The 26,995-nt window shown below is 31.6% G+C and overlaps 4 protein-coding genes across 6 annotated transcripts; 3 read left to right on the top strand and 1 right to left on the bottom strand.

The window, feature by feature from the left end:
- Positions 1-479: 479 nt before the first annotated feature.
- LOC131630270 (ATP-dependent zinc metalloprotease FTSH 9, chloroplastic-like) lies at positions 480-6,818 on the top strand. Its single transcript, XM_058901062.1, has 13 exons — positions 480-1,413; positions 3,057-3,122; positions 3,231-3,362; positions 3,490-3,555; positions 4,175-4,360; positions 4,467-4,553; positions 4,666-4,779; positions 5,009-5,133; positions 5,248-5,356; positions 5,551-5,676; positions 5,804-6,127; positions 6,207-6,330; positions 6,405-6,818. The coding sequence occupies exons 1-13, from the start codon at positions 637-639 to the stop codon at positions 6,527-6,529; spliced, it is 2,361 nt and encodes a 786-aa protein (XP_058757045.1). The 5' UTR covers positions 480-636; the 3' UTR covers positions 6,530-6,818.
- A 10,185-nt stretch (positions 6,819-17,003) lies between these two features.
- LOC131630271 (phosphomethylpyrimidine synthase, chloroplastic-like) lies at positions 17,004-20,883 on the top strand. Of its 3 annotated transcripts, none has more exons than XM_058901064.1 (6): positions 17,004-17,159; positions 18,152-18,474; positions 18,587-18,714; positions 18,934-19,760; positions 19,898-20,574; positions 20,687-20,883. In XM_058901064.1, the coding sequence occupies exons 2-6, from the start codon at positions 18,164-18,166 to the stop codon at positions 20,694-20,696; spliced, it is 1,953 nt and encodes a 650-aa protein (XP_058757047.1). In that variant the 5' UTR covers positions 17,004-17,159; positions 18,152-18,163; the 3' UTR covers positions 20,697-20,883. The 3 variants fall into 3 exon arrangements, with proteins under 3 accessions (XP_058757047.1, XP_058757048.1, XP_058757049.1); XM_058901065.1 differs by having other exon boundaries at positions 17,026-17,179; XM_058901066.1 differs by lacking the exon at positions 17,004-17,159 and adding an exon at positions 17,872-18,016.
- Positions 20,884-24,063: 3,180 nt separating this feature from the next.
- LOC131630278 (uncharacterized) lies at positions 24,064-24,456 on the top strand. Its single transcript, XM_058901073.1, has one exon. It carries the CDS (start codon positions 24,064-24,066, stop codon positions 24,454-24,456), a length of 393 nt encoding a protein of 130 aa, XP_058757056.1.
- A 1,118-nt stretch (positions 24,457-25,574) lies between these two features.
- LOC131630295 (uncharacterized) lies at positions 25,575-26,134 on the bottom strand. Its single transcript, XM_058901086.1, has one exon. The coding sequence runs from the start codon at positions 25,980-25,982 to the stop codon at positions 25,701-25,703; it is 282 nt and encodes a 93-aa protein (XP_058757069.1). The 5' UTR covers positions 25,983-26,134; the 3' UTR covers positions 25,575-25,700.
- Between the last annotated feature and the right edge of the window lie 861 nt (positions 26,135-26,995).

Below are 26,995 nucleotides of genomic sequence, written 5' to 3'. Positions count from 1 at the left end.
CATAGTTGATTTATATTTGAATACATTTAAGTAAAAGTGGGTTGACAATAAATTTTAGTGTAAAAATTTAAACTCAGAAACTATAAATTTTAGTTTCAAATATAATCAATTTTAAAAACAGAATCAATTCTTTTTAGAATAACCAAACACCCCATAATCACTTCATAATCTATTCTATTTCTACTCCTTTAAAATTGTTTTCGATATTTTCAAAAACCAATACAAACATACTATTAAACTCCACAATTACAAATTATAAATCAATTACAAAAATCAATTGTACTTTAGAATTAAAAAAAAAAAAAAACCTCCAATTATTTCAAAATCAATTTTCAACACGCTCTTAAGCTAAGTTGTAAAACAATGTAAATCCTATTTCCAATATGACGACTACACAGAAAATCACAATAAAAAGTATTGGATATATAAAAAAGCATTTTTTTTTTATAAAAATAAAAATCTGAATAAATTAGGGTTGAAAATTTTCCAAGTCCCTTAATAATTCAACGGCTCTGATTCTCCGTCGAATCTTCATCTCTCTCTTCTTCCCCATCCACCATTGTTACTCTGCAACCCAAAACAACACACTTCACAAGTTTCAATTTTTAGCTTCAATTTCAACCTATCTCTCTTCGAATGTTACCTTTAGAGTATCGCCTTCATTATCGATATCCTTTAACCCATAAAAAACCCAAATTTTACCTAAATTCACATCACCAAAAATTACAATTTTCCCGCGTAAATTTTAGGGTTTTCCCTTCTCTGTGTCGCTTTCAATGCTTAGCTTCACAGAACTCACGATGGGTTTGTCGTTCTACAAGTGATTCAGATTCAGCAACCGGGTCAGGTTCTGGAGATGAGAAAACCGGGGAGGGTCTGGTTGTTGAGGATGCTGATTCGGAGAGCCCCGGTTCGGATAAGAGGAGGGAGAAACAGAAGAATGGTTGGCGGCGGCCGGAGTTTCGGTGGGAACCAATAGTTCAAGCGCAGGAAATTGCTGTTTTGCTTTTAAAATTTGGGATGATGTTTTACGTGACGAGCTTGCTCCGGCCCGGGGTTACGTTTCCCGGGTCGGAGCCTAAGGCTCCAATAAAATATGAGAGTGTGCCTTATAGTGAGTTTTTGAGTAGGGTTAATGGTAATCAGGTGAGGAAAGTGGTGGTTGATGGGGTTCATGTTATGTTTAGGTTGAAGAGTGGTGTTGGAAAGGTTGATGATGGTGAAGTTTTGGGAGGTGATAATGGGTTGCATGAATCAGAGTCTTTGGTGAAGGGTGTTGCACCAACTAAGAGGATTGTTTTTACTACAACAAGGCCAAGTGATATTAGAACTCCTTATGAAAAGATGCTGGAGAATGAGGTGGAGTTTGGATCTCCGGATAAGCGTTCGAATGGATTCTTTAACTATGCACTGGTATGCAAGTTCTGAAGTTGATTGAATTAATCTGTGTTTGAATTCTTATGAAGTAGATGATTGACATTATTTGTTATTGTTGTATTGGAAAGTTTAGATATAAGTTAATACCTAGGTTGAATTTACTTAGGGTGTGTGTGAGGAGGGTCATGCTAGAAAGAGAGTAGTCAGTAGTGGCCAATAGTGGTGCTATCCCGCTATAGCGGGGCGGAGCGGAGGCCGACCGCTATGGGAAGAGCCTTAGTGGTGCAGAACACTATAGTGAGGTAAATAGCAGGATAACGGAGCAGATCGGTTCCTGGCCCGAAGATGTTTTTGGCCAGCTATCCTTTTCCTCTCTAAAAAACCGAAATTATCCTTAAATTTACAATGTTTTAAGAATCATACTTCAAGGGTCATACTTCAAGAGTCATGTGAGCTTTGATTTATGAATATTTTTTGAGTTGAGATATTTGTTTAATTTTTCATTAAATATATGTTTATAATTATTATATGTAATTTGTGCAAAAAATATCAAGTATAGCGGTCATCCCGCACCTCACTATTCCACTTTTGGGAATGAATAATCCGATTAAAAAGGTCATTTTAAGTAAAAGACAATCGACATAACAAAATTATAAGTTGATATATCATATATGAACTTCAAAATAATGCAATATTCAAGTTATATAGCAAGTGGCAAAAGAAAAGTGGTTGCTTATACAATGTTGGAAAAAATTAGCTGGTTACACTAAGTTTAGAATTAGATAGTGATTCATAACAATGAATCGAGATCCATCACAGTGAACTAGGATTCAAGATGAGATTCATGTCCAAATAGATACACACCATAGATTCATACCGATTTGGTGCAATTTAGTGTTGAGTCGAGATGCAATTTGCACGTATTGTAAGATGCTAACTAACGACTATGATAATACCCCGGTTGAATCTATAAATTATTTAAAACTTGGACTCTTTTTGTTTGTATCAATCTCCGATAGCGGGGCGGCGCAGCCATCTCCAAAAATGGAATGGATCGGGAGCGGGGAGTGGAGCCGCCGATATTTTAATGACGTGGACACTAATACAGTTAATACAAATAACACATAGTTGTTAAAAACTAAAATAATTAATCAAAATTTATGAAGTTTTCATATTCAGAAATAAAAGCAAACAAACATACTTGCAAATGCCAATAAAATTCAATAATATAACCTTACTATCCTTAAAAATTTAAGGATAATATCATATACGGCTGACGCGGCCGGAGCATCCACCTTAGAGCGGCGTTGTTCAAAATCCAAAGTCACCCATCTATGACGGAACAGCACTGTCTGACACTGTTTTCTTGGTTTTGCTGTTCCGCGCCGAGATAATGGCCAGAACGCCCGAGTTTAATAACATAGTTTTGTATAAAAGAAGCTAAGCTTTATATAGGCTTGATGAAGTGAGTATGCATACACCAGGCAGAAACAAAGAACCTTTTGAAATGAGTTAATATGCCATGTTGTAGCTAGGAACAACAAGTTACGCGCGCTCTATCTAATACTATATTATTAATGTGAAAGAGATATCAATTCTTGATCTGTACAAATAATTTAGTTAAATGTGTCACAGTTTCATAATATTCACCTTCTTATGGTTGTTATGGTATTTTGCAGACAGCCGTGTTTTATGTTGCTGTGTTAGCAGGGCTTTTCCAACAATTACCTGTAAACTTTTCTCAGGTGAGTTTGCATTCTTACTCCTTTTTGATTTATTGGCCTTCCCATTCAATTTATGTTTCCTTCAGTTTTAAAAACAACACATTTTTCTGAATTATATGCTGTTTGCAGCACACTGCTGGCCAGATTCGGAATCGCAAATCAGGCAGTTCCCGTAGAAAGTCATCTGAACGAGGTGAAACAGTCACGTTTGCTGATATTGCTGGTGTGGATGAGGCTAAAGAGGAGTTAGAAGAGATAGTGGTACGCCGTTCTCTCATCATTTTCAGCTTACAATCTGCAGGGTGTTTTAAAGGCTTTTTTATTTTCATTTTGAATCTTCTGGTGGTACAGAAATCTAATTTTGATTATGCTGATTTTCACTTGTCAGGAATTTCTTCGAAATCCAGACAAGTACACACGACTCGGTGCTCGTCCTCCTCGTGGTGTTTTATTGGTGAGTTGTGGATAACTCCCGAGGAAGGGATCAAAATTTGTGAAATTTGAACAGTTTAATCTGCATTTGACATTCAGCAGAATTGCCTACTGTGTTATAATCATTATCATATTTAAGTAATTTTAAGTTGAAATAAACTGGAACGATATTTTGTTCGACTAATCTATGTGTACGTCAGAGGTAGTTCTAGTAGGAATAAATCCTCAAACTGTTTATGCTTATGTATTATCTGTATGTTTGAGCTACGACTTGTTTGAGTTGTGACTTAGTTGGGATTATTTACTAGCATAAACACTTTTAAGACTGTTTGAGGGAGCTTGTGAAAACAACTTATGACATAACATGTCCATTATCCATAAGTTGTTTTCAACTAATTTCCACAAACTTTAGGATAACTTACGAATACAGCGTATAGCATATGTGAACCACTTGGCTTTATTATATCTTTTTATAAAAATAGTTTATACATAAAGACTTGTATGCTTTGAGCTTATGCTTTAAGTGCTTAAATTAAGCTGTTTACCCAAACAGACCCTAGTGTATCATGTAATTTGATGATTTTTAATATTTTTCTGGGGGGTGAGAGGTAGATTGTAACATACGTTGATTAATCTTACAGGTGGGCGTTCCTGGGACAGGCAAGACTCTACTAGCAAAGGCTGTGGCTGCGGAAGCTGATGTGCCATTTATAAGTTGTTCTGCTAGTGAGTTTGTAGAGTTGTATGTTGGAATGGGTGCTTCTCGTGTAAGAGATCTCTTTGAAAAGGCAAAAAGGGAAGCTCCATCAATAATATTTATCGACGAGGTATAAAAATGTATTCTCTTGTTGCATGGGAATCCTACATCCCGATTCCTGACTTATGATTCTGACAATACTGCATGGGATGATCAGAGTTTATTTTGGTATACAGATAGATGCTGTAGCTAAAAGTCGTGATGGTAAATTTCGCATGGTCAGCAATGATGAACGAGAGCAAACCTTGAACCAGTTGCTCACTGTTAGTATTCCTTTGCCATTTATCATTTCTCTCAAATGTAAAAACTTAATTAAAAAATTGAGAAAAAACGCTAATATCCCAGAGTGGCTAGTAATTTAAAGTTACATTGCAGGAGATGGATGGATTTGAAAGCAATTCTGGAGTGATAGTAATTGGAGCTACTAATAGGTCAGATGTCTTGGACCCCGCTCTTCGCCGTCCAGGAAGATTTGATCGTGTAGTTATGGTCTGTATCATATATTGGCTTTTCTAGATAAAAAAGATTGAAGTTACAAAATTTACGTGAATAATAAAAAAAAGTTAATTAATTGGGTAAAGAAGGATGAAATTTTAAATAAGAAAAAAAGGAAAATTTGGTATCCCTTTATATATGTATAGAATCCCGAATTACTGATATTGAACTAAGAATTCATTGTTCTGCATATCTATAACAAACTTCCCAAAATCCTTCTTAGGTGGAAGCACCTGATAGGATTGGAAGAGAATCCATCCTGAAAGTTCATGTTTCCAAAAAAGAACTTCCTTTAGCCAAAGATGTTGCTCTTGGTGACATAGCTGCTATGACAACTGGTTTCACTGGGTAATTGAGCTGTGTTTTTTTATTTAAAAAATTGTCTCATTCTCGTACTCCACTTTTTCTTCTTTGAATAAATAGAGATTGGAGTTTGATTTGAAACATGTTACATTGTTACAGTGCAGATCTTGCAAACCTAGTAAATGAGGCCGCTTTGCTAGCTGGAAGACAAAGTAAAGCTGTAGTAGGGAAAATTGATTTCATTCATGCGGTAGAAAGATCAATAGCTGTAAGTCATACTCACGGTGGTATATAACTAACTCAAATTGGTCTATTGTTACTCTTGAATCTTTCTTTATGCATCTGGTCGTTTACGCATGTAGATGTAGATTCAAAAGATTTTCTACCAGGCAAAACCTGATAAACTAAAATATTAGTTTTCCGTTAAGTTGTCGTGAATATAAACCAAGTTACTTTTTTTAGGGCATAGAGAAGAAGACTGCCAAGTTGCAAGGAAGTGAGAAAGCCGTTGTTGCACGACATGAGGCCGGCCATGCTGTAGTTGGTACTGCAGTTGCAAAGCTTCTTCCTGGACAACCACGTGTTGAGGTAAACTCATTGAAGATTCTCTATTATTCATACTTCAAAGATGCTACTGTTATTGCAGATATGCGCATTCAGCTACTACTTGGTTGTTTCAAATTCATTTTTAATAAACTGTATGGTGTGTTGTCAGAAACTAAGTATATTGCCAAGGTCAGGAGGGGCTTTGGGTTTTACTTATATTCCTCCATCACATGAGGATAGATATTTGCTATTCATTGACGAGTTGCATGGTCGTCTGGTGACCCTTCTTGGAGGACGTGCGGCTGAAGAAGTTGTTTATTCTGGTCGAGTTTCAACTGGTGCAGTTGATGACATACGAAGAGCAACTGATATGGCATACAAGGCTATAGCTGAATATGGTCTTAATCAGTCCATAGGCCCTATGTCAATATCCACTCTTTCTAGTGGTGGAATGGATGAATCTGGGGGTGGAGTTCCTTGGGGAAGGGATCAGGTGCTGCAGTTTTTTAACCTTTTTTTTCTTCTTCATACTCAATGTTTTAAGTATGCTGATCTTTGTTTGTACATAACAGGGACACCTCGTTGATCTTGTTCAAAGGGAGGTGCAAACATTACTGAAGTCTGCACTCGCTGTTGCACTTTCTATTATCCGAGCAAATCCCACTGTCTTGGAAGGTCTTGGTGCTTATTTGGAAGGTAATAATTAGTCTTGCTACATTTCGGCTTCATTTTAGCTTATCGACAATGTTCTTACGGTGTTTGTTTTTCAGAAAAGGAGAAAGTCGAGGGTGAAGAGCTACAAAAGTGGTTAAAATTAGTGGTTGCACCAACAGAGCTTGCTCGGTTCATCCAAAGTACTCAAGAGACTCTTCTCCCGTTGCAGACAGTTCCGTGACTGTCGAAAGACTTGTTGAAGCAAGTGAAGTTATATCTCAAATACTAATAGCACGAGTTCGCCTTTACAACTTTGTGTATATTTCTGTAAAGTGAATTTTCGCGTCTTTTTTTAAACATTATAGTCATCAAGTTATTTATGTTATAGCTCAATTCACTCAACCAAAGCCACAGGAAATGGAAACATAGATGTATAAATCAATTGGTCTCCAAGGATTGCATTGTCTTAAACTGGATTCATACATGTTAGTTTATGAATTTGTTTATATAGTTTGATTATGTGGAATTTATATGATTCTTATGTTCATGTTACTTCAAAGTTCAAAATATTTTATTTACATTTTCAATGTTCATTTTCTATTTTTTTTCATTGTAAATTACTAACAAAGAAATGAAAGTGTTATGTAAACAATTTTGTTGAAGAGACAATGAAAGACAATATAAAAATGAATATATTTTTAAGAAACAATAAAAACAGTGTTTTGATATTTTAAAATATCTGAAAATGATGGATTTGTTTTGAAAAATTATTAAAGAAAACAGTGATTGATTGAGGATGATTTTGTCCATTTTCAAATGACAAAATGATCATACTTTTTTGTTTTTGAAGGGAAAATAAAATATCTTTACTTTTTAAATGCAACTTCTTATTACGTCTTTATTATCTTTAAAGAGCAATAATGAAGATGTGCGTAAGGTGGACCATCTTATGTGGTTGAATTTCTTTGTGAGGTTACGATGTCATATTCATGTCGTGATTAGTCAAATTTTACATTCAAGTTTGATAATCCAATACAAAGTGTGAATATGAGTGAAGCTTTTTTTTTTTTGGACTCAAACCTGAGTGAAGCGTAACACATCACTAATAGGACGAGCACTCAAGAGCAACTAAAAGAAGGACCCACTTCAAGTATATCCCTTTTAAGACCACTGATGTCTGATCTTACCGGGATCAGAATAATTTTTTAGTGGTGTGTAACACTTAAGTTTCAGCGAGTGTGAATCAGAATATCTGACCCTCTTGTGAAGAGGGTATTTATAGTGCCCCCAACGCTAGACCAACATCTCTATTATGGGCTAGATTCTCCGACCTAAAATAGAAGATTGCCAGGATCCTACGTGGGTAGGGAAGACCAGCGAGTGATCCACGTACTACGTCAACTGCCCCGAGATCCTCGAGTGTTGGAAGACCGGCTCTTTTGGAGGGCAGTTGGCCACGTGTCCTTAGAGGGGTACATGGGAGAGAAGCTCCCCAACGGCTACGACTTTTTGGGCCACTTCTTTGTAGTAGTATTGAACTCAGCCCTGTCCGACGGGGGCCATCTATAGGCCCAGTCAATAAAAAGAACAAAGAAACCATATAACTTTTTCAAAAAAAATTTGTAGTGGCTTTATAAAAGAAAGGAAATGGGCACAGTAACAATCTATATTTCACAAGTATTCTAATTCCTCAAATGTTATCATGATAAATTATCTGAAAAGACATCTAAAGTATGTGACACATTTAAGGCAAAAGTTTCCCATGACAATGACGTTACATATTGACTTCCCACTCAAGTTAGGATACAATAGGCAGAAGAAAACAAATACATCATAGCCCTCACCCTCCAGAGCATAAGCAATAACTGTTATTGGGGGGGGGGGGGGGGGAATTTCTAATATGACCTAAAGGACCAATAGCTACAGCCCAACGAACACACTAATTCATCGAGTCACTCGTGAATCAGGTATGCTATTGTGTTCTAGTGCACATGTAATCTAAATCCAAGATACATTAGACGCATCCTTGCATTCCACACCTAAATATCAACAAATTTTTATAACAATCCTACTATATAAGAGTGAAGCACACAATTTCTAGGTACAATTTGAAATCTATTCATCTTACTCTCATACTGACTTGAGCGTTGAAGTGCTAATTTTGTAGATCATCCCCTCTCCCACTGCATAGGAAGTTCAAATCCACCATTCCAATCCATATCCTCTGATCACTGATCAATTCAGGTTCCTTTGCGGAATAATATTCGCTTGAGCGAAAGCATGAGAAAGAGAAAAAAGTTGAGTACAACACAAAAATTAAAAACAATTCTTTAAACTTGTCTGAATTAAAGTTGAGAATAAAAGTAACATTTGAGTTGGATATTTATGATTTTCATTGGTTGAATAGGAATGTTACTTTACTATAATTTTTCATTTTTCAAGCATGTTCCTTGAGGATAATAACAATTTAAATTTGGGGTCGTGATGACAAAAATCTGTCATATTAGAATTTTATAGCGTTTTTTAGAATCTTTGTAGTAGTATTTGGTATCTAATTGCATGATTTTTGAAGGTGAATTTATCAATAGTGGTGACATTGGATAAGGCTAATGTAAAAAGAAATAGAATAAGGGTAATAGATTTTTGTCCCTGTTATATAGGTCATTTTTTGTTTATCTTTTAATTTTTTTTTAAAACTAATATTGTCAAATGAAGATTCCGTCGTTTTAAATCTTGACAGGAAATGACACACTCAAAGTTTCAAAATTCTAAAAATGTTGATGTGTCTTTTTTATTTTTTAAAATTATTTTAAATGTTACTTTGGCATTTTATTTATTATTATAAGTTTAGAAAATTTTCTTATTTTAAATGCCACACCTCTTTTAAAAGAGAGAGAAGTTCTACCACTAAGTTAGACAATTTGTTTTGATTTATTTCTTACTCATATAAATGGTTTAGAATATTAGAGCTAATATGGACTGGAATCAAACCTGTAATATGTTGAATACGATCTCGTAACAACTTTTCATTTTTTGCATTTTCCTCTTGAATTCTAGCCCACAAAGCATCAGCATTAGACTTGATAGCTTTTTCACTACCATTGTTGTTTATTATTATTTTTTTTAATATTGGAGCTGATATGGTTTAGAATATTGAAGCTCAGTGGTTGCTGATATTGGAGCTCATAATACAACAATTGACTTGCTTCACTTTATTATTATTCTTGCCATTATACTTAAGTCTAATTTGGCAACATTAGTGAAGAAGAACATAAAATTGATGACATGGTCATTGAAGGAGTTGAAATAGATAAACCACAATCAAGTTTAGCTTACATACAATATAACATTGACCTTGAAGTAAATATCTATCATATGGACAAGTTTAGATGATATACAATATAACATTGAAGTGTGGATCTATTCCCATTGAAGTGTGGGCTCATGACCCCACTAACTTTTAAATCATCTACAACCAAGATATAATACTATATATATTATACATCGAAATTCTATTACATAAATAATTTATTTAAAAATGTTTCATATATTATGGGGTGGGGGCTCCGGCCATAGAGTTATAACAATTGTTATATCTATCAAACATGTAACAATGACCTTACCTTTAATATATACCTACTTAATCCATTATTCCAAAATTACCTTTAATATATACCTACTTAATCCATTATTCCAAAATTATTTTAAATGTTCAATTAAAGTTACCAACATGCACTGTCATAACAATCTAATGGAATCACATGTAATTTAAAATTTTGAAGAAAATTCAATTTAATCAAATTGACATATATGTTATAGTGATAGATATGCATGGAACATAAAAAAATTGTCAATTATTTATAAATATGAAAAATTAAAAATATTTTAAAATATAAATTTCTTTTAATTATTTTTAAATATGAAAATTTTAAAGAATAATTGTGATGTATATTTATATTTTAAAAAATAAATTATTATATTATTTAAGAGTTTAATTAAGATATTGTGAGAGTATAAAAAAGTTTTAAAAATTGTCATTCATTAAAAATATACCATCATGTCATGTCATATAAATAATTTAAAATTTTTAGTCTAATTTAATGGAATACATGATCGTCATTGGTTGACAGTATGAAATTAATTTAAATTGTCGATGCAACATTTTTTTTTATTATTTAAAACTACAAATATATATATATATATATATATATATATATATATATATATATATATATATATATATATATATATATATATATATATTGCCCCCACTGTTCAATATTTCTGGCTCCGTCCCTGACATATCTTGACAACAATTTAGATAATTGAAACTAAATGTTAGATGGTTTGGTTTGGACCGTGGGGGAGTAAGGAATTTTAGACAGTTTGGGCAAAAACTTTATACTATTTATTTTAATTTTCACACCTTATTTTTATTAATTTTGCCACTCGTTTTATCCAAAAATCGACTATTAAATTGGAGGAAGTACAAAAAAAATAAGAGTTAAGTCCGGACGCGTGTCGGGGCTCGCTGGGCCTAGAAACCGGGGGAGGGTTCAGAAATAATGTGATTAGATTGAAAAGAAATAAGAGTTCTAGGTGTCGTGTGAGTTTTAATTCTCTTTAAAATTCAACATTGCTTTTTTAATAAATGTGGTTAGTCTTCATATAGTTCATTAATATTACAACTTGTAAGCTTGGATATTAGGCTAGTGCTCAACGAGATGGACTTGAGGCACAAAGTACTTTTCAAAATTTTAATTTCAATTAAACTAATTTCTAAAAAAACATAATTAATTTAAAAAAAATAAAATATTTAATTCATTATGTAAAAAAACTAAATAATAAATTATCTTACTCATCATCGTCATGTCATTAAAATTAATTTTTATCCTAATCATCAGGAGACCAATGAAATTTCAATAAATATAAAGTTAAGGGGTCAAAAAGGCTGGATTTTAGAATAGGAGGACTAATAAGTATAAAAAAACCCTCAAAATAAAGGGATCAAATGCGCATTTAAACCAATTTTTAAATACAATTTAATGAATTGGAGTCTTATAATTATTAAGTTAAATTTGTGTTTAAAGCCTTGACGGATGTATGAATTAAATTTGAGTAGATTATTAACTAGGACTTTTCTTCTTCTTCTGTATCCCCTAGAGAGGGGTGATTTATGATTGATTTTGATTCAAAATCACCCCTCCAAATCGTTATTGTTTCTCTATTAGTTAAATAAGTGATTTTCACATATATTTAGTGGTTTTTTAGTGATTTCGTCATTTTAGTGTGTCTCTCTATTAGTTAAATAAGTGATTTTCACATATATTTAGTGGTTTTTTTTGTGATTTCGTCATTTTAGTTTGTCGTTGTTTGTTTTGATTTCCCGTCTTTGTGCGGTGTATTTTGTTTTTCTGTCTTTGTGCGCAGTGTTCATTTGTTTCAGGTTGAAAGATGAGTTTTGATCTAGTGCAGATCCTATCTATGACTTTGGTGCCATTAACGCTACATATCTGGAGACATGAATATTTCAGACATTTCAATATAGTCATAGTTATATTCGTAGGCATATGCAATTTGCCGTTTTATGCTATTAACATGGATGCTGTGAGTTTGTTTGCAGATTCATCCTTTTTGTTTTTGGCAATTCTTATTTTGTATTGCAACAATGTACTCGATTGGAATGAATGAATATTTTATTCAGTAAAAAAAAAAAAAACTATTGCAATGATCTAATTTAATTATTCAATCAATCATTACTTTAGAAATATTGGATCATTACGAAGTCACTTTAATACATTAGGGGTGTGTTTGTTTCAAGGTTGTAAAAAAGATTCCCAGGAATATGGCCATGGGAATGCAACATTCTCATGTTTGATTCAAGTTTAAAAAAATTATTCCAAGGCATTTTTTATTCCGAGGATTCTTATTTACACATCATTTTTTTATTTTTATTCCAAGGCTTAAAGGGTGGGAATATAATATTCCCATGGGAATAAGTTCAACCAACTTTAACTTCCCACTATCACTCACATTTATTATTATTTTTTATTTTTTAATATTTTTAAATTAAACAAATTTTATCATTATTCCTAGGAAACAAAATTCTTACCAAACACATAAGTTGGAATAATATTCCAAGGAATACTAATCCTGGAAATATCATTCTAAAGAATAATTTTTCTAACCTTGAAACATAAATTGGAATAATATTCCAAGGAATACTAATCCTGGAAATATCATTCTAAAGAATAATTTTTCTAACCTTGAAACAAACACACGCTAGGGAGTTATAATTAAAAGAGAGGGTTATGAGTAAAAAAAAAAAGTCATAACTAATTTGTTCATTCATAGTTGTACTAGAGAATCAATTTTAAATAATAGACACAATTACTAAATAGTAAAAATAAATTATTCAAAAAGTTCGGATCATTTTTAATGTATATCAAATTCAATCTATTTTATTCTTAATTATGCAAATCAAACTTCTTTCAATTTAACCAATCATTAGTGGTATAGTGGTGATTGACGCTAGATTTGATAGAGACTGGAACCACTTGATGTCAGAACTGACTCCTGAATCGGACTAAATCGGTGGTGATAAAAAAAAAAAAAAACTTCTCTCAATTTAACATCAAGTAGAATAGTATTGTTTAGTTAAAAATCTCAACTACAAACTCTTAATTTATTACTTGACGATAATTTCATATACTTGTAATAATAATAATAATAATAATAATAATAATAATAATAATAATAATAATAATAATAATAATAATAATAATAATAATAATAATAATAATAATAATAATAATAATAATAATAATAATAATAATAATAATAATAATAATAATAATAATAATAATAATAATAATAATAATAATAATAATAATAATAATAAGTCCAAACTTCTCCCACCATTAACACATTTCATTGATATTATATTAAATCAATTCTAGTTTCTATAATTATTTTTACAAATAGTTAATTTTATAATGACTCCATGTAAAAACTTTTTTTATTGTCTCTATTAGTCACCATTTCATTAGATATATTATATAAAATAAATTCTAATTCTTTTACCCTTTCTTTATATAAAAGTTTTCATAAGTTTTCTATGAATATAAGATTATATAATAGTATAAATATAGTTTTTGTCTCATTTTCTCTACCACCAACACAACATCCCACTAACATAATTAATTAATTTTTAAATAAAATAAATTATTTTTCTACTTCATTAGATTTTATATTAAATCATTTCTTTAATTTATCTTACCCTCTATCTCTAATAATAACAAGATAACGAATCTTAAAATTCAAATGTGTTATTTTTATTTCTTTGGGGAAAATATGCAAACTTTTATAATTTATATATATATATATATATATATATATATATATATATATATATATATATATATATATATATATATATATATATATATATATATATATATATATATATATATATATATATCATATTTATCTCTCTTAAAGGGACTATCAAAATTTATGCTTTAGAGACTAAAGACTTCTTTTTCATCTATACATGAAACTCTAGAAATTTAAATAAATATTATATAAAAATATTTTAAAGTAGTTGTGACAAAATTTAAGTCCTCTTATTTTTCTAAAGGAAATTTCAATTTTTCCTAAAAAAAAATTATTAATTTTTTTAAACTTTAAATCTTCTTATTTAAGATTGGTCATCTTTCCCTCATCTTAAAATGTTTTTATTAAAAAAATAAATTTTATACTTTTTTTAAAAAAAAAATTCATGACTCTTTTTTTAACTTTGAATCTTATTTAAGATTGGTCATATTTTTCTCATCTTAAAATTGTTTTATTAAAAAAAAAGAAGAGAATTTCGTACTTTTCTTAAAAAAATTGTTTTTGAATTTTAAATCTTCTTATTTAAGATTGGTCATATTTCCCTCATTTTCAAATATTTTTATTAAAAAAAAGAAAATTTCACGTTTGGTAATAAAAAAATATAAATTACAATATTTTATTTTACATTATAATATAATACAACTTTTATGTGACATTGAATTTTAAAAATAAAATATTAAATAATAGTAGAATAGATTTGAGAAAACATAATGCAATATCAATCTTTATTTATATAGGTTTTATTTTATTAAAATCTATTTTATATGATAATTATTAATTAAAAAATTATTTATAAAACTCTTTTCTTCTAGTCATTATTATTTTTAAAAGGCAAAAATAAATATAATTAAAATATCAATATTAACAATTAGCATATATTATACTAAAGATTATAAGGTTCTTGTAGATAAGACACTTTTTTTACCTTGTAGCTTATAATTTGTAGCTTATATGAAAATTTATATATGTTTGGTAACCATTTTTTTAACTCGGTTTTATAGTTTATTTTACTAATTTATTGTTTATTTTTCAAATACTATTTCAAATAGCGTTTTATCTTATACTTTTTTTTTTCCACTTTTATCCTTATTATTTTAACAAAAATCAACTTTTATCCTTTATAATTTATTTTAAATTAAAATAAAATAATCATGTATTAAATGTCTCTTATGTCATTTTACATTTATAACTTATTTGAACGGTTAATTTTACCAAACATTTTAATTAGCTTATCAGCTATCAGACATCAATCATCAATTATAAATTAAAAATTATTCGTCATTAATCATCAGTCACAAGTTATAAACTACTCCCTCCAATCACTATTATAAACAAAAAAAATCATAACCCTTGATCACTATTATAAACAAAAACCATTAAATTTTAGACTAATTAATATTTGTATTACTATTATATCTTTAATTTGATTCAAAAGCATTTAATGTTAATAGTTGATTCATATAATGTTAGGAGTATTAGCTAACTTATCAATAACTGCTAGTTATATCAAACAGACTATGTAATATATAATAATATTAATTTTATGTGGATTAATATATGTTTATATTAATATTTTTGTTAATATATAATTTTATTATTATTTTAAAATACAACAACCTTGTATATTTATTATTATATTAGCTAGAATTATTTTTTGAAATAATATATCATTATTTTAAAATTTGAATAGTATGATTAATACATATTTATTGAATAATTACAAAATAAAATATTTCATCTAAAAAATTATTTTCAACCAAATTTTATTAGTTTCAAAAAACAGCGAATTAAATATTTGTTTTTTAAAATATAACATGAACTAATTTTGGTGAAGATTATATAAATTATAAATAATGAGGCCTATAGAAATCAATCTAATCGATTAATTTTAATGAATAAAAATTTAATATTAATAAAAGATACTAGCACACTACCTATTATGTTCTTTCTCATTTGAAATACATTTCTTTCACCTTTTGGATTTTTGTTTCACTTAGCCACTCATTCTCCTTTACTCTGAACCTGTCACATGTCTTATTTTAAACACTTTTATAAATATTAATTTATTTATATTATTTTTATTTCAGATCTATATTTTTTTTCATTTCATTATTTTATCTTTTATATTTTTTTATACTTACTAATCTATTTTTGTTTTTCGAATATATTAATAATACTAATTAATGTAACATATGAAAAAGTAAAAAAAAAATGGATGAGTACAAACCAATATTTTATGTTTTATAATTATTATTTTTTATTTTTTAGATTTCTCAACCATGTAAATGAAGAAAATAAAACACAAAAAGAACTCGTGTAATTTCAAACTAATGAAATAATTAAGTTTAAAAAAAAAATCAAAATTTAAATATAGATAACTCTAACTCTTTTTTTTCTTTTTAAAGTTTGTTCTTGTTTTCACTATATTTGTAAAAGAAGACATATCTCCTTTTTATTTGTTTTAAAGATTATAGTATACAAGTAGACAAAATAATTGTATAGATTTTTTTAAATTATAAGTAAAATAATTTTTTTTAGACTTTTTATACATATTAAAAATCAGTTTTCATCTCACAAGTCACTTTTATACATATTAATTAATATTACTAAAAATATTAACTAATTTATTTTATTAAATGAAATAATATTTAATAGCAGCGCAATCAACTAATTTTTTATCTCACAAGTTACCATCAACAAAATATCTATTTTATTTTAATTAACACTTGATTTTATTTAAGAAATAAAATTCTTATATTTTTAAATGTCAATTATTTTTTCTATTTTACGGTTTTTTTATTTGTGTATGTTTATTTAATATTATTAAATTTATATTATCATTTTTAATTTTTAATTTATATATATATATATATATATATATATATATATATATATATATATATATATATATATATATATATATATATATATATATATATATATATATATATATATATATATATATATATATATATATATATATATATATATATATATATATATATATATATATATATAGGGAGCATATCAAGTGAGAGCATTTTTAAATGAGAGATGAGAGGAATAAATATCAACCTTTAGATTCATCAAGAGAGAGAATGTTAATACATTAATGTGACTATTAATTTCTCTCTCTTGATGAATCTAAAGGTTGATATTTATTCCTCTCATCCTCTCATTTAAAAATGCTCTCACTTGATATGCTCCCTATATATATATATATATATATATATATATATATATATATATATATATATTGACTTTATAACCTTTGAATACATGAAAGTTGCAATAAAAGGATGGAGTTTGTTTTATAGTAAAAATATCTATAAGGCAAACTTTTTGTGGGTTCACTCTCTTGTACTATAAATACAAGACAACAGTCTCCAACGTTAGTCTATAACCGCTCACTCACTCATTCTCGCCATTTCATTCCTGCCTGCAGATAAGACCAACCCTTTATTCTGCTTCTTCAGGTTCTCTCTCTCTCACACTGGTTTGTCACGCCCACTTTATCTTCATCTATATCTACGATCATGTTTTTGCTTGCTATGTTTCACGTGTCTTTGATTTGTTTTTTATTGCATTTGAGAGCTCTCATATTAGAGACGAAATAAGATAGCATGGTAGATAGAGAAAACATATAAATCAAAGTGTTGTTGGAGAATTGGAGTAAAATGAAAAGTGGAAAATTATAAGCCAATTCTGTAAATGTTTGGTTTCGTGGTAGTTTTAACAAAATCTCGTTTGATTCAAGGTTTTATAAAATGGTCTCTTTCGCTTTGCGGCCGCGTAAAGGCTTTTGTGATTTAGTCGGTACAGGTGTCGCAATAAGATCGTCGCAGTGTGAATTAACCAGAGTTTGTTCTTTGGTATAAAAACGGTGAATAACAGTATCATATCAACATCTGTCGATACCGTTTTGTTGCGACCGTTTTCACGATTGCAGACTGCTTTTTAAAACCCTGTTGAAGCCAAGATGATGTTTTGTTTCTGTGAATTTATGTAGCTGATTCTACTTAAGAGGGCCTATTTCTTATTTAATTATTATTTTTTAAATATGAGGTTCTTTTCACGACTTTTGCATCTCAATATGGTTTCATTGGTTGTCTTAAAAGATCTTTTGTCTTGTTCTACTTTTCTGAGATGGAGGAATCTTTCACAAATCCCTTGTGAATTTGTGTCAGGATAATCTTAGGTAGTTTTAAATATTTTTTTTTCTTGGAAAAACCATAATTGAGAATTGGAACCATTGAAAATGACTTGTTGATTTAAAGCTGTGACTGAGCTTCCTGGCAAGCTTACCTTGTTTCTGTTTTGTTGCTTGTAGAAAGTAATGTTTGTATTTGAAATTCATTTTTTGTCATAACATATTTTCAGATGTGTGTATATAAGTAACATGTGTTTTCACATTTTATATGATGCCAGTTGTTTGAAAATTTGATATTCAAAATTTGATTTTTTGTAGTTCTACTTCGAGATGGCGTCGGTGCATGCTAATGTGACATCAGTGGTTTGCAAGAACGGCAACCATGCTGCTCAATCGAAGTTCCTGAATTCTACATTCTTGCCTCGGTTCGACGTTGTTGGACGCTCTTCAAATGCCTGGAAGAAGGAACCAGTTCCATCTTCCATGGCTTTGGTGCCTAGAGCCACATTAACATTCGATCCTCCAGCTACTAACGCAGACAAAACCAAACAATCGAAGCATACGGTTGATCCTGCTTCTCCTGATTTTCTTCCGCTTCCTTCCTTTGAACAGTGCTTTCCTAAGAGCACAAAAGAATCCAGGTTTACTCTTCGATATCAGTTTACTTCGATTACAAATTGTTCACCTTTCCATGCTTTTTGTTAGAAAACTAGCTATGCGGCCGTTGTAATTAATATATCGTCATGTTTACAGGGAAGTTGTGCATGAAGAAACTGGTCATGTGCTCAAAGTTCCATTTCGACGAGTTCACTTGTCTGGTGATGAATCTCACTTTGATAACTATGATACCAGTGGTCCTCAAAATATAAGTCCAAGGATAGGTATGACAATCCAGTTTCCGGTTTCTATTTTGCCGTGGCTTTTTCTTTATTTCTCGAGTCTGTGGTACGTTTTTATAACTTGAAAAAAAACCCGAAGTGATGGAATTACATATAGTAATACAGTTTATGAATCTTAGTTTGGTATTTAATGTATACTAGCAAAGTATTTAGAAAATTGCATTAGTATAATGGGTTTCTTTTCATGGATTTGATTATTAGGACTACCAAAATTGCGCCAAGAATGGATTGACAGGAGAGAAAAAACAGCTCCTCCAAGGTTCACTCAGATGTACTATGCTAAGCAGGGAATCATTACCGAGGAGATGCTTTACTGTGCCACTCGTGAGAAGCTCGACCCGGAGTTTGTAAGGTCAGAAGTTGCTCGTGGACGGGCTATCATTCCTTCCAACAAGAAGCACTTGGAGTTAGAGCCTACGATAGTCGGCAGAAACTTTTTGGTGAAAGTGAATGCCAACATTGGAAATTCTGCAGTTATAAGCTCTATAGAAGAGGAAGTGTACAAGGTTCAGTGGGCTACCATGTGGGGAGCCGATACAGTCATGGATCTCTCAACCGGTCGCCATATCCATGAAACTCGAGAGTGGATCTTACGTAACTCTCCCGTACCAGTTGGGACTGTACCTATTTATCAAGCACTTGAGAAAGTTAACGGAATTGCCGAAGATCTTAGCTGGGAGGTGTTTAGGGAAACCTTGATTGAACAAGCTGAACAAGGTGTTGATTACTTCACCATCCACGCAGGAGTGCTTCTTAGGTACATTCCTTTAACTGCAAAGCGCATGACGGGAATAGTTTCCAGAGGAGGATCGATTCATGCAAAGTGGTGCTTAGCTTATCACAAAGAGAATTTCGCTTATGAGCACTGGGATGACATACTCGACATCTGCAATCAGTATGATGTGGCTTTGTCCATCGGTGATGGATTAAGACCCGGATCCATTTATGATGCAAACGACACAGCTCAATTTGCCGAGCTTTTGACACAAGGTGAACTCACTCGTAGAGCATGGGAAAAGGATGTACAGGTGATATATATGATCAAACTTTCTTCATAGCTTGGTATTGTTAGATTTTGTCGATATAACTAGGACATTCTAGAGACTATTCTTTTCGAGTTTTTTCAGTATTCTTCACTATTTGTTTACTTTGAGTTCTTTTACAGGTGATGAATGAAGGACCTGGACATGTTCCAATGCACAAGATTCCTGAAAACATGCAAAAACAACTAGAATGGTGTAATGAAGCACCTTTCTACACTCTCGGTCCTTTAACAACCGATATTGCCCCTGGTTACGACCACATCACCTCTGCTATTGGTGCTGCAAATATCGGTGCACTTGGTACGGCTCTTCTCTGTTACGTGACCCCAAAAGAACATCTCGGGTTGCCAAATCGCGATGACGTGAAGGCTGGAGTTATAGCTTACAAGATAGCTGCTCATGCTGCCGATTTAGCCAAACAACATCCACATGCTCAAGAATGGGACAATGCATTAAGCAAGGCGAGATTTGAGTTCCGATGGATGGACCAGTTTGCTTTGTCTTTGGATCCAATGACAGCCATGTCCTTTCACGATGAAACGCTGCCAGCAGATGGTGCGAAGGTGGCTCATTTCTGCTCGATGTGTGGCCCTAAATTCTGCTCTATGAAGATTACCGAGGATGTTAGAAAGTATGCTGAGAAACACGGATATGGGGATGTTGAGGAAGCTTTGAAGGAGGGCATGAATGCTATGAGTGCTGAATTTCTAGCTGCGAAGAAAACTATCAGTGGAGAACAACACGGTGAAGCTGGTGGAGAGATTTACTTGCCAGAATCTTACATAAGTTCTAAGGAAGGGTAAGGCTCAGTATATTGTATAGTTATTTCTTATAAGCTTTTAATTTTCACTCTATATAAAGATTATAATAAGAAAACTTATAATCGAAGTGTTTTTTTTTTTTTTTTGCAGGGCTATATAAATGGAGAAAATCATATGAGAGAACTTGGAGATAGCTACTACAAAACTTGGCTGAAAGGATAGTGAAGTCTTTTCATTTTCATGTTATAGAATAATAGTTTGTGAAAAACATTTAAGAACTTCATCTTTTCTTCTACTTCTGTTGTGTTATCCAATTCTCAGCAATAAAATGTTTGGTACTTTGTTTATCTTTTTCGGCTGTTATTAACACCCGAGATGCACCAGGGGTGCCTGTATCTGCATGAGCTCTAGCTATTAAGCTAGCACGCTAGCAGTGCAGGCTGAGATAGTCCCTTCGAACCTGATCAGGGTGAAGCCTGCGTAGGGAGCGTGCATTATTTTTTGTTTTTTGTTATATTTCTGCAGGAAATATGCGTTATATACTAGTCCCGGAGGCGGCTACAGCATGTTGTTCTTGCCAGTTATTTACAGTGGGAATGTAGCTGAACTGGAAGAACATACTACATGATCTATATTCTTAGTTTCCTTTTTGTTAATATATAGAATGAAAATCTCATAATAAATCATAAAGTATACTAATCCTCGTTAATCCTCGTCAGAGCCGGTCTCAAATTTTTAGAAACCCTGTGTAGATTAGTTGCAGTTTAACTATGGAAAAACAGATTGAGGCCCTAATTAAATGTGATTTAACTGTTACAATATTTTATGAGGCCCTATTTCTTCACGATTTTACTGTGATAGATTTTAGGTCCCGTACAGTAGCCAGCCTTAACCACCCTCAAAGACGCCCTGATCCTCGTATAGTCATGAACGATGAGTTTTTTTCACTGATAATCTGTCTTAGTGTAAGCATACACATCATCTTAATCCTGCATATCAAACAAAATATATCCTAATCCTGCATATTAAACAAAATATATTCAACGTTATCTTTTTGGTTAAAAGCCGAGAGTATTATTTCTTCATCGTTCGGTTAATCCAACAGTTGAGGTGTAGTTGGAGGGGCTGAGAGTCCTGCAGCTTTGTACCTCTGCAACCTTCCAGTTAAATCTGAGCTTTGCAGCTTATGAGAATATTTAGGCTTATGTAAGCCATTGTTTGCTTCCATCCCAATGGAGGGTGAGTAATTGGATTTATGAATCAATGGCATGTTGTTGGTTGGCGACATAGTCGTCTCAAGTTTTTGGAGGTCCATTGTTTAACCGTGAAAATTTTTGGACCATGTGCTGTAGTCCATCTGGTGTGCCCTAAAAAAAAGGGCCTAGGTTGGTGACTATGTTGCTCATGAGGGCTATAAACACATTAAAATTTTAGAGACTAGCTTTTTCCATCCTCCATAATTTTTAAAGACCTCATTTGTTTTTGGAAATGTATAGTTGATATATTTTGTCCAAAAGTACTTTCGGACGATACAAAATTCGAGTTTTTTTTTAATGTGCACATGATGTTGGGTTATGTAAAATTTCTCCCAATATTTACATTCTTATAGGTAGGTAGAAAACCAATTTTAACTATTTGGAATTAAAGTATAATTGTTGGAAAAAAATGTTATTTTCCTCATTAATTTTTTTTGAGAATTGAGAAGCTTATTTTAAATGTTCAATATCAGATGAATGGAGTATATCAGATGAATAAAGTAAACATGACAGTGTTCCCTACATAGTCAATTGACAGCAGAAATAGGAAATTAGAGAACAAGTTTCTCTGCTTGTTTTTGTTTCCTTTACACACATTACATATTCAACATTTCCCACCATCTTTAAACCACCTATTTGGCACTAGTCTTTGTACCTTCTGCACTAGTCTTCAAAACACATATTCATGACAAATAAAAACTCTCAAAGAAACAAGCTCACATACTTGTTATCTAATTGAGGGTCTAGTGGATCTCATATATAGTTTTTTTAGGGGTGATCAAAACCAAACCAACCCAATAGAAAACCGCAAATCAAACCAAATCGAAACCGCAAAAAACCGTATTTGGTTCGGATTAGTTTGGGTCATTTTTTACAAAACCGCATGGTTCGGTTCGGTTTGCGGTTTGTATTTTGTAAACCGAACCAAACCGAATCAAACCGCATTATGTTACAACCTAAATTTTAGGTAACTCACATCCAACCCAAACTTAAACTTATTATACATTAGCATCATACCACTCTTTATATATTCTTTCAATGCTCTAATGGTGGGCGACCCATGGTCCGATCGATAGGCTCTGATACCATATTAGAGTTTGACCTAACTCATCCTTACAAAACCGGTTGGTAAGGTGAAGAGTGTCCCTCTATGTATACTCTTTCGATGTTCTATCTCCAACCAATGTGGGACTTTAGGATCTTCCTAATAATGATTACTAACAATTTTCTCATCCTTACACATAATTTCAGTCCCGATCTTCTAAAATCTCTAATAACATTATCGCACCTTCTTTGCCACATATATCTTCCCTCTTCTTCTATAATCTCTACTCTCTTATATTCTTTCTTTTTCACCTTCTCATTTTTATGTAAATGTTCCGTATTTCAGTTTCGTTTTTATCGCATATCTTCTTCTCTAATCTATCAACACTTTTTTTTCTTTTTCACTTTCACTAATCTTTCGTCTCTTCTATTTGTTTGTTTTGTTATAATAATTTTTATATTGTTTTATGCTATTATTTTATGTTTAATATTCCACTTTTGTCTAATTTAATTTTTACATATTAAATAAAAAATTGTTGTCAAAATATGACGAGTTTTGTTGTTATTTGATAGTGTATGAATGTATAAATACAAAATTATGTTATCATTTATATATATATATGTATGGCTCAATAAAATATTTGTAAAAAACAGAACCGAACCAAACCGCATTAGTTTGGTTTGGTTCGGATTCTTTTTAAAAGTCAACCGTACCAAACCAAACCGCACTATTTTTTCTCTTGCAGTTCGGATGATTTTTTTCGTTAAAACCGCTCAAACCACACCGCGAACACCCCTAATTTTTTTCCTTAAAAACAGTTCTTACACAATTCTCAACCATGAAATATGTTTTCATCAAACGAATTGACAAATCACTTCTCGAAATTGTAAGCATTGTTTTAGGGACTTATTCGCGATAAATTTGTCCCGATGACTTAAACTTATCTCAATTTTCAAAAACAATGTAATCTATGTTTACAATTTTGAGTATAAAATCTGCCCAATAACTCATGTTTCATCGTATAGCAAAAGAATATTTATTAACCTTACTAACTAAATTAGAACCTTCTTCATTCCATATTTCCAACCATTCCAACAACTAGTGTTGGGTCTTACCTACTACAATTCCTTTCATCTTTTACCACATAGCATGACAACAAGATTCTCCAATGCTTTTACTTCTACTTTTGTATATAACACTATTACTATACAAAAAAGAAAAACACAATGAATGTCACAAACTATTTCTATGAGAAAACAAACATGTCATGGAGAAGGAACATTAGGAAGAGAGCAGCTAGAAACTTGCATGTAAAAGGCTGTATAGTAAGGATTCCTTGGATGTCTGAATTTTCCCCTATTGAGTTTCTGAAGGGTGTTGCTGAAAGAGTAACAAAAGCTATTTGTTTTTCATCTACGAGAAGATCTACGAATCGAGTTTTGGCTTCCATGGGAAGATCAAAGACCATAGGTGTCTCAGCTGATTATTTTAGGTCAGCTGCTGTTGAGGATTGCATTGAGTTCTTCCACATCCAATCCTCCTTTTCTAGATCAAATTCTTTAACGGTTGCGCCTCAAGAAGAGTTTACGCATTTTTCTGTAAGAAAGTTTGATTCGTAGAAACTGAACCATTCATGTGTGCTTGCTACAAATACAATATGTGATATATAGTGTGTTTTATCCTCTTGAATGTGATATCAGGTTTACTGAATAACAATGGTGTGACAGTGACACCAGAAGGTTATTGTGTTCAATGTGCAATATATGTGTGCTATGTAAGAGAGCCATACAAACATCATCTATGAATGATATCACCATTTTAGTCCTTGAAATTGTAAGTATCAGTCAATTTAGTCCATCAAATTTGTGAAATAGTAATTTAATTCTAATCTAGGCCAGCCATAAATTCTAAGCGGCAGGGCAGACCCTATTACGAATGCTCAATCCAGAGCTCCACTAAGTATGACGGATGATTAGGTGGAATTTTGTCACAAAGATGAGCACTTGATCCTAGTCGTCCAAGTATCGCTTACCCTTGAATCTGATTGGACAACTCCCTTCATCACATGCCGGTTTAGATGGAGGCGCTTTTAACTATCTATCATATATAAACCCTACCATACACGGTTTGCATATATATCTCAAACTCACTCTCAAACTACATATCTCTAACTTTACTAACTTATGAGTTGAAATGCTAGTCTTGTTGGTCCTCTCCGCTCCTCTGTGCTAGAAGCTCTCAGCCACCCCATTGGAAAAGCATGTTCTCTTAGCACCTCATTTTTCTCGTTCCACCACGGAACAAGTTACTTAAACAAACACATACTTATTCTATTTGAAGTATAAGATTTGAAACTCAACTATTGTATATTTACAAGTAATAAACAAGCAACCAAACCCTACATTACACACTGCTGCAAAGAATTCATAGTTTCATATCCTAAGCAAATTGAGTAAATCATCATCCCTTAATCATAAAGGATTCTTGACAAGTATCACATTTGAATGTTTTCAACCTGACAATTTTGCTAAAGAAGGTATCTTGAGTCCAATTAGTGCATGTTCGATTTCGCAAAGAGTTTGACAAAATCACAGCGCAATTTTGTTGAAGCTCCAAAAACTAGTTTTTTTTTTTATCAAAATTGCACTAGTCCACTATGATTCGGTCAAATTTACCGTAAATCCAAACATGTCTATTTGCTCAATGAAAATAAAATATGACACAAGATCAAGCATAATTAATTAATAACATAAAATATATATATTCATAAGATCAAGATGTAGAAAGCTAAGTTGAAAATACTTATACAACAACATTGCATACATTTGAAACATGTAAAAAAATTTGAAACAAATCAACTGTTTCAGTTCTTGGCAAACAAGCCTCCAAAGCCACCACCCTTTTTCTTTTGTGGCACAGCCACAGTGTTCTTGCGACCATTGCTAGTGGTTCCTCCACTCTTCTCCTCCACCTTCTTCAGAATAGGATCAGTCTCTAGCAACTGGTCTTCCTTCTGCATTCCTCCAAGAATCCAATCCAGAATACCTTTCTCTTCCTTGCTACTACTGCCTCCTGTTCCTTTTGCTGCAGTTGTTGCAAACAATCTAGTGGTTGATGGAGTGAATGACATGATTGTTGAAGCCATTTTGCAACCCTTTGAGATTTTGGAATGAACTGTGGAATCAGTGTTACTATGAAGAAAATAAGGTGTGGACAGAATTTGGAGAGTTTGATGATAATATTAATATATGTCTCTTGTGGCTAGATTTTGCAAGTGAATGTGAACCGTTGGATTGTATTGTGAATGGTGACATGGGAGTTTATAGCATGAGTCCTCCACAAGTGCATTATCTTGATTGTTTCTTATTTTTTTTGGTACCTATAATTTTTCATATTAGATGGAAAATGGAAAATTATGGCAAGTTGGAGGTTCATATCCTTAATTCATGAGGTTGTGAGTTTGACATGTGGCAAAAGTAAAACCAAGCGTTTTCCACACTCCCTTTTGGGTTTTTTTTGGCTCAAATGATTTATTGGATCATAAATAAAGGATTAAGGCCCAATTCATAAAAAAAGATGGGTTACTCTTGAGAATTTAACTTGCCACTCCAAAATTATATTCGCCCCCCACTAAAAGCTATGTTTTTACCATTATATCCTTATTTAAAGTCATTAATTTTCAAAAAATATATATTTCTACTGGAAATTTTAAAAAAATACATAATTTTTAAAAATTTCCGTGAGTTTTTACCGAAATTTATGGTATTTTTGCACAAAAAAACTGTGATACCATAAATTTGAAATTTTTGGTATACCGGAAACTTAAAATTAACTAAAATTTCTGGTATGATGTACCGGAAATTTCCTAATAATTGAAGTTTCCGGTATTTTTCGCAAAAAAAAAAAACTATGATACCATAAATTTGAGATTTCTGGTATGTACTGGAAATTTCAAATTAACTAAAATTTCCAGTATGATGTACCGGAAATTTCCTTATAACTGAAATTTCAAGTATTTTTTTCAAAAAAAAAAAACTACGATACCATAAATTTGAGGTTTCTAATATGTATTGGAAATTTCAAATTAACTAAAATTTCCGATATGATGTACCGGAAATTATTTTATAACTGAAAGTTTGTGAACATACAATCTTATGG

The sequence above is a fragment of the Vicia villosa genome, unplaced genomic scaffold, assembly GCF_029867415.1.
Source record: "Vicia villosa cultivar HV-30 ecotype Madison, WI unplaced genomic scaffold, Vvil1.0 ctg.000666F_1_1, whole genome shotgun sequence".
Taxonomy (NCBI): Eukaryota; Viridiplantae; Streptophyta; class Magnoliopsida; order Fabales; family Fabaceae; genus Vicia; species Vicia villosa.
The sequence above is the reverse complement of the archived record's forward strand: the minus strand, read 5'-3'. Positions and strand labels throughout refer to the sequence as shown.

Excerpts from the sequence above, each read along its gene's own strand:
- LOC131630270 (XM_058901062.1), top strand. The coding sequence starts at position 637 with ATGTTACCTTTAGAGTATCGCCTTCATTATCGATATCCTTTAACCCAT. Across the intron at positions 1,414-3,056 it reads GATTCTTTAACTATGCACTG|ACAGCCGTGTTTTATGTTGC; the intron begins GTATGCAAGTTC and ends GGTATTTTGCAG. Across the intron at positions 3,363-3,489 it reads AGGAGTTAGAAGAGATAGTG|GAATTTCTTCGAAATCCAGA; the intron begins GTACGCCGTTCT and ends TTCACTTGTCAG.
- LOC131630271 (XM_058901064.1), top strand. The coding sequence starts at position 18,164 with ATGGCGTCGGTGCATGCTAATGTGACATCAGTGGTTTGCAAGAACGGC. Across the intron at positions 18,475-18,586 it reads AAGAGCACAAAAGAATCCAG|GGAAGTTGTGCATGAAGAAA; the intron begins GTTTACTCTTCG and ends TCATGTTTACAG. Across the intron at positions 19,761-19,897 it reads CATGGGAAAAGGATGTACAG|GTGATGAATGAAGGACCTGG; the intron begins GTGATATATATG and ends GTTCTTTTACAG.
- LOC131630278 (XM_058901073.1), top strand. The coding sequence starts at position 24,064 with ATGAATGTCACAAACTATTTCTATGAGAAAACAAACATGTCATGGAGA.
- LOC131630295 (XM_058901086.1), bottom strand. The coding sequence starts at position 25,982 with ATGGCTTCAACAATCATGTCATTCACTCCATCAACCACTAGATTGTTT.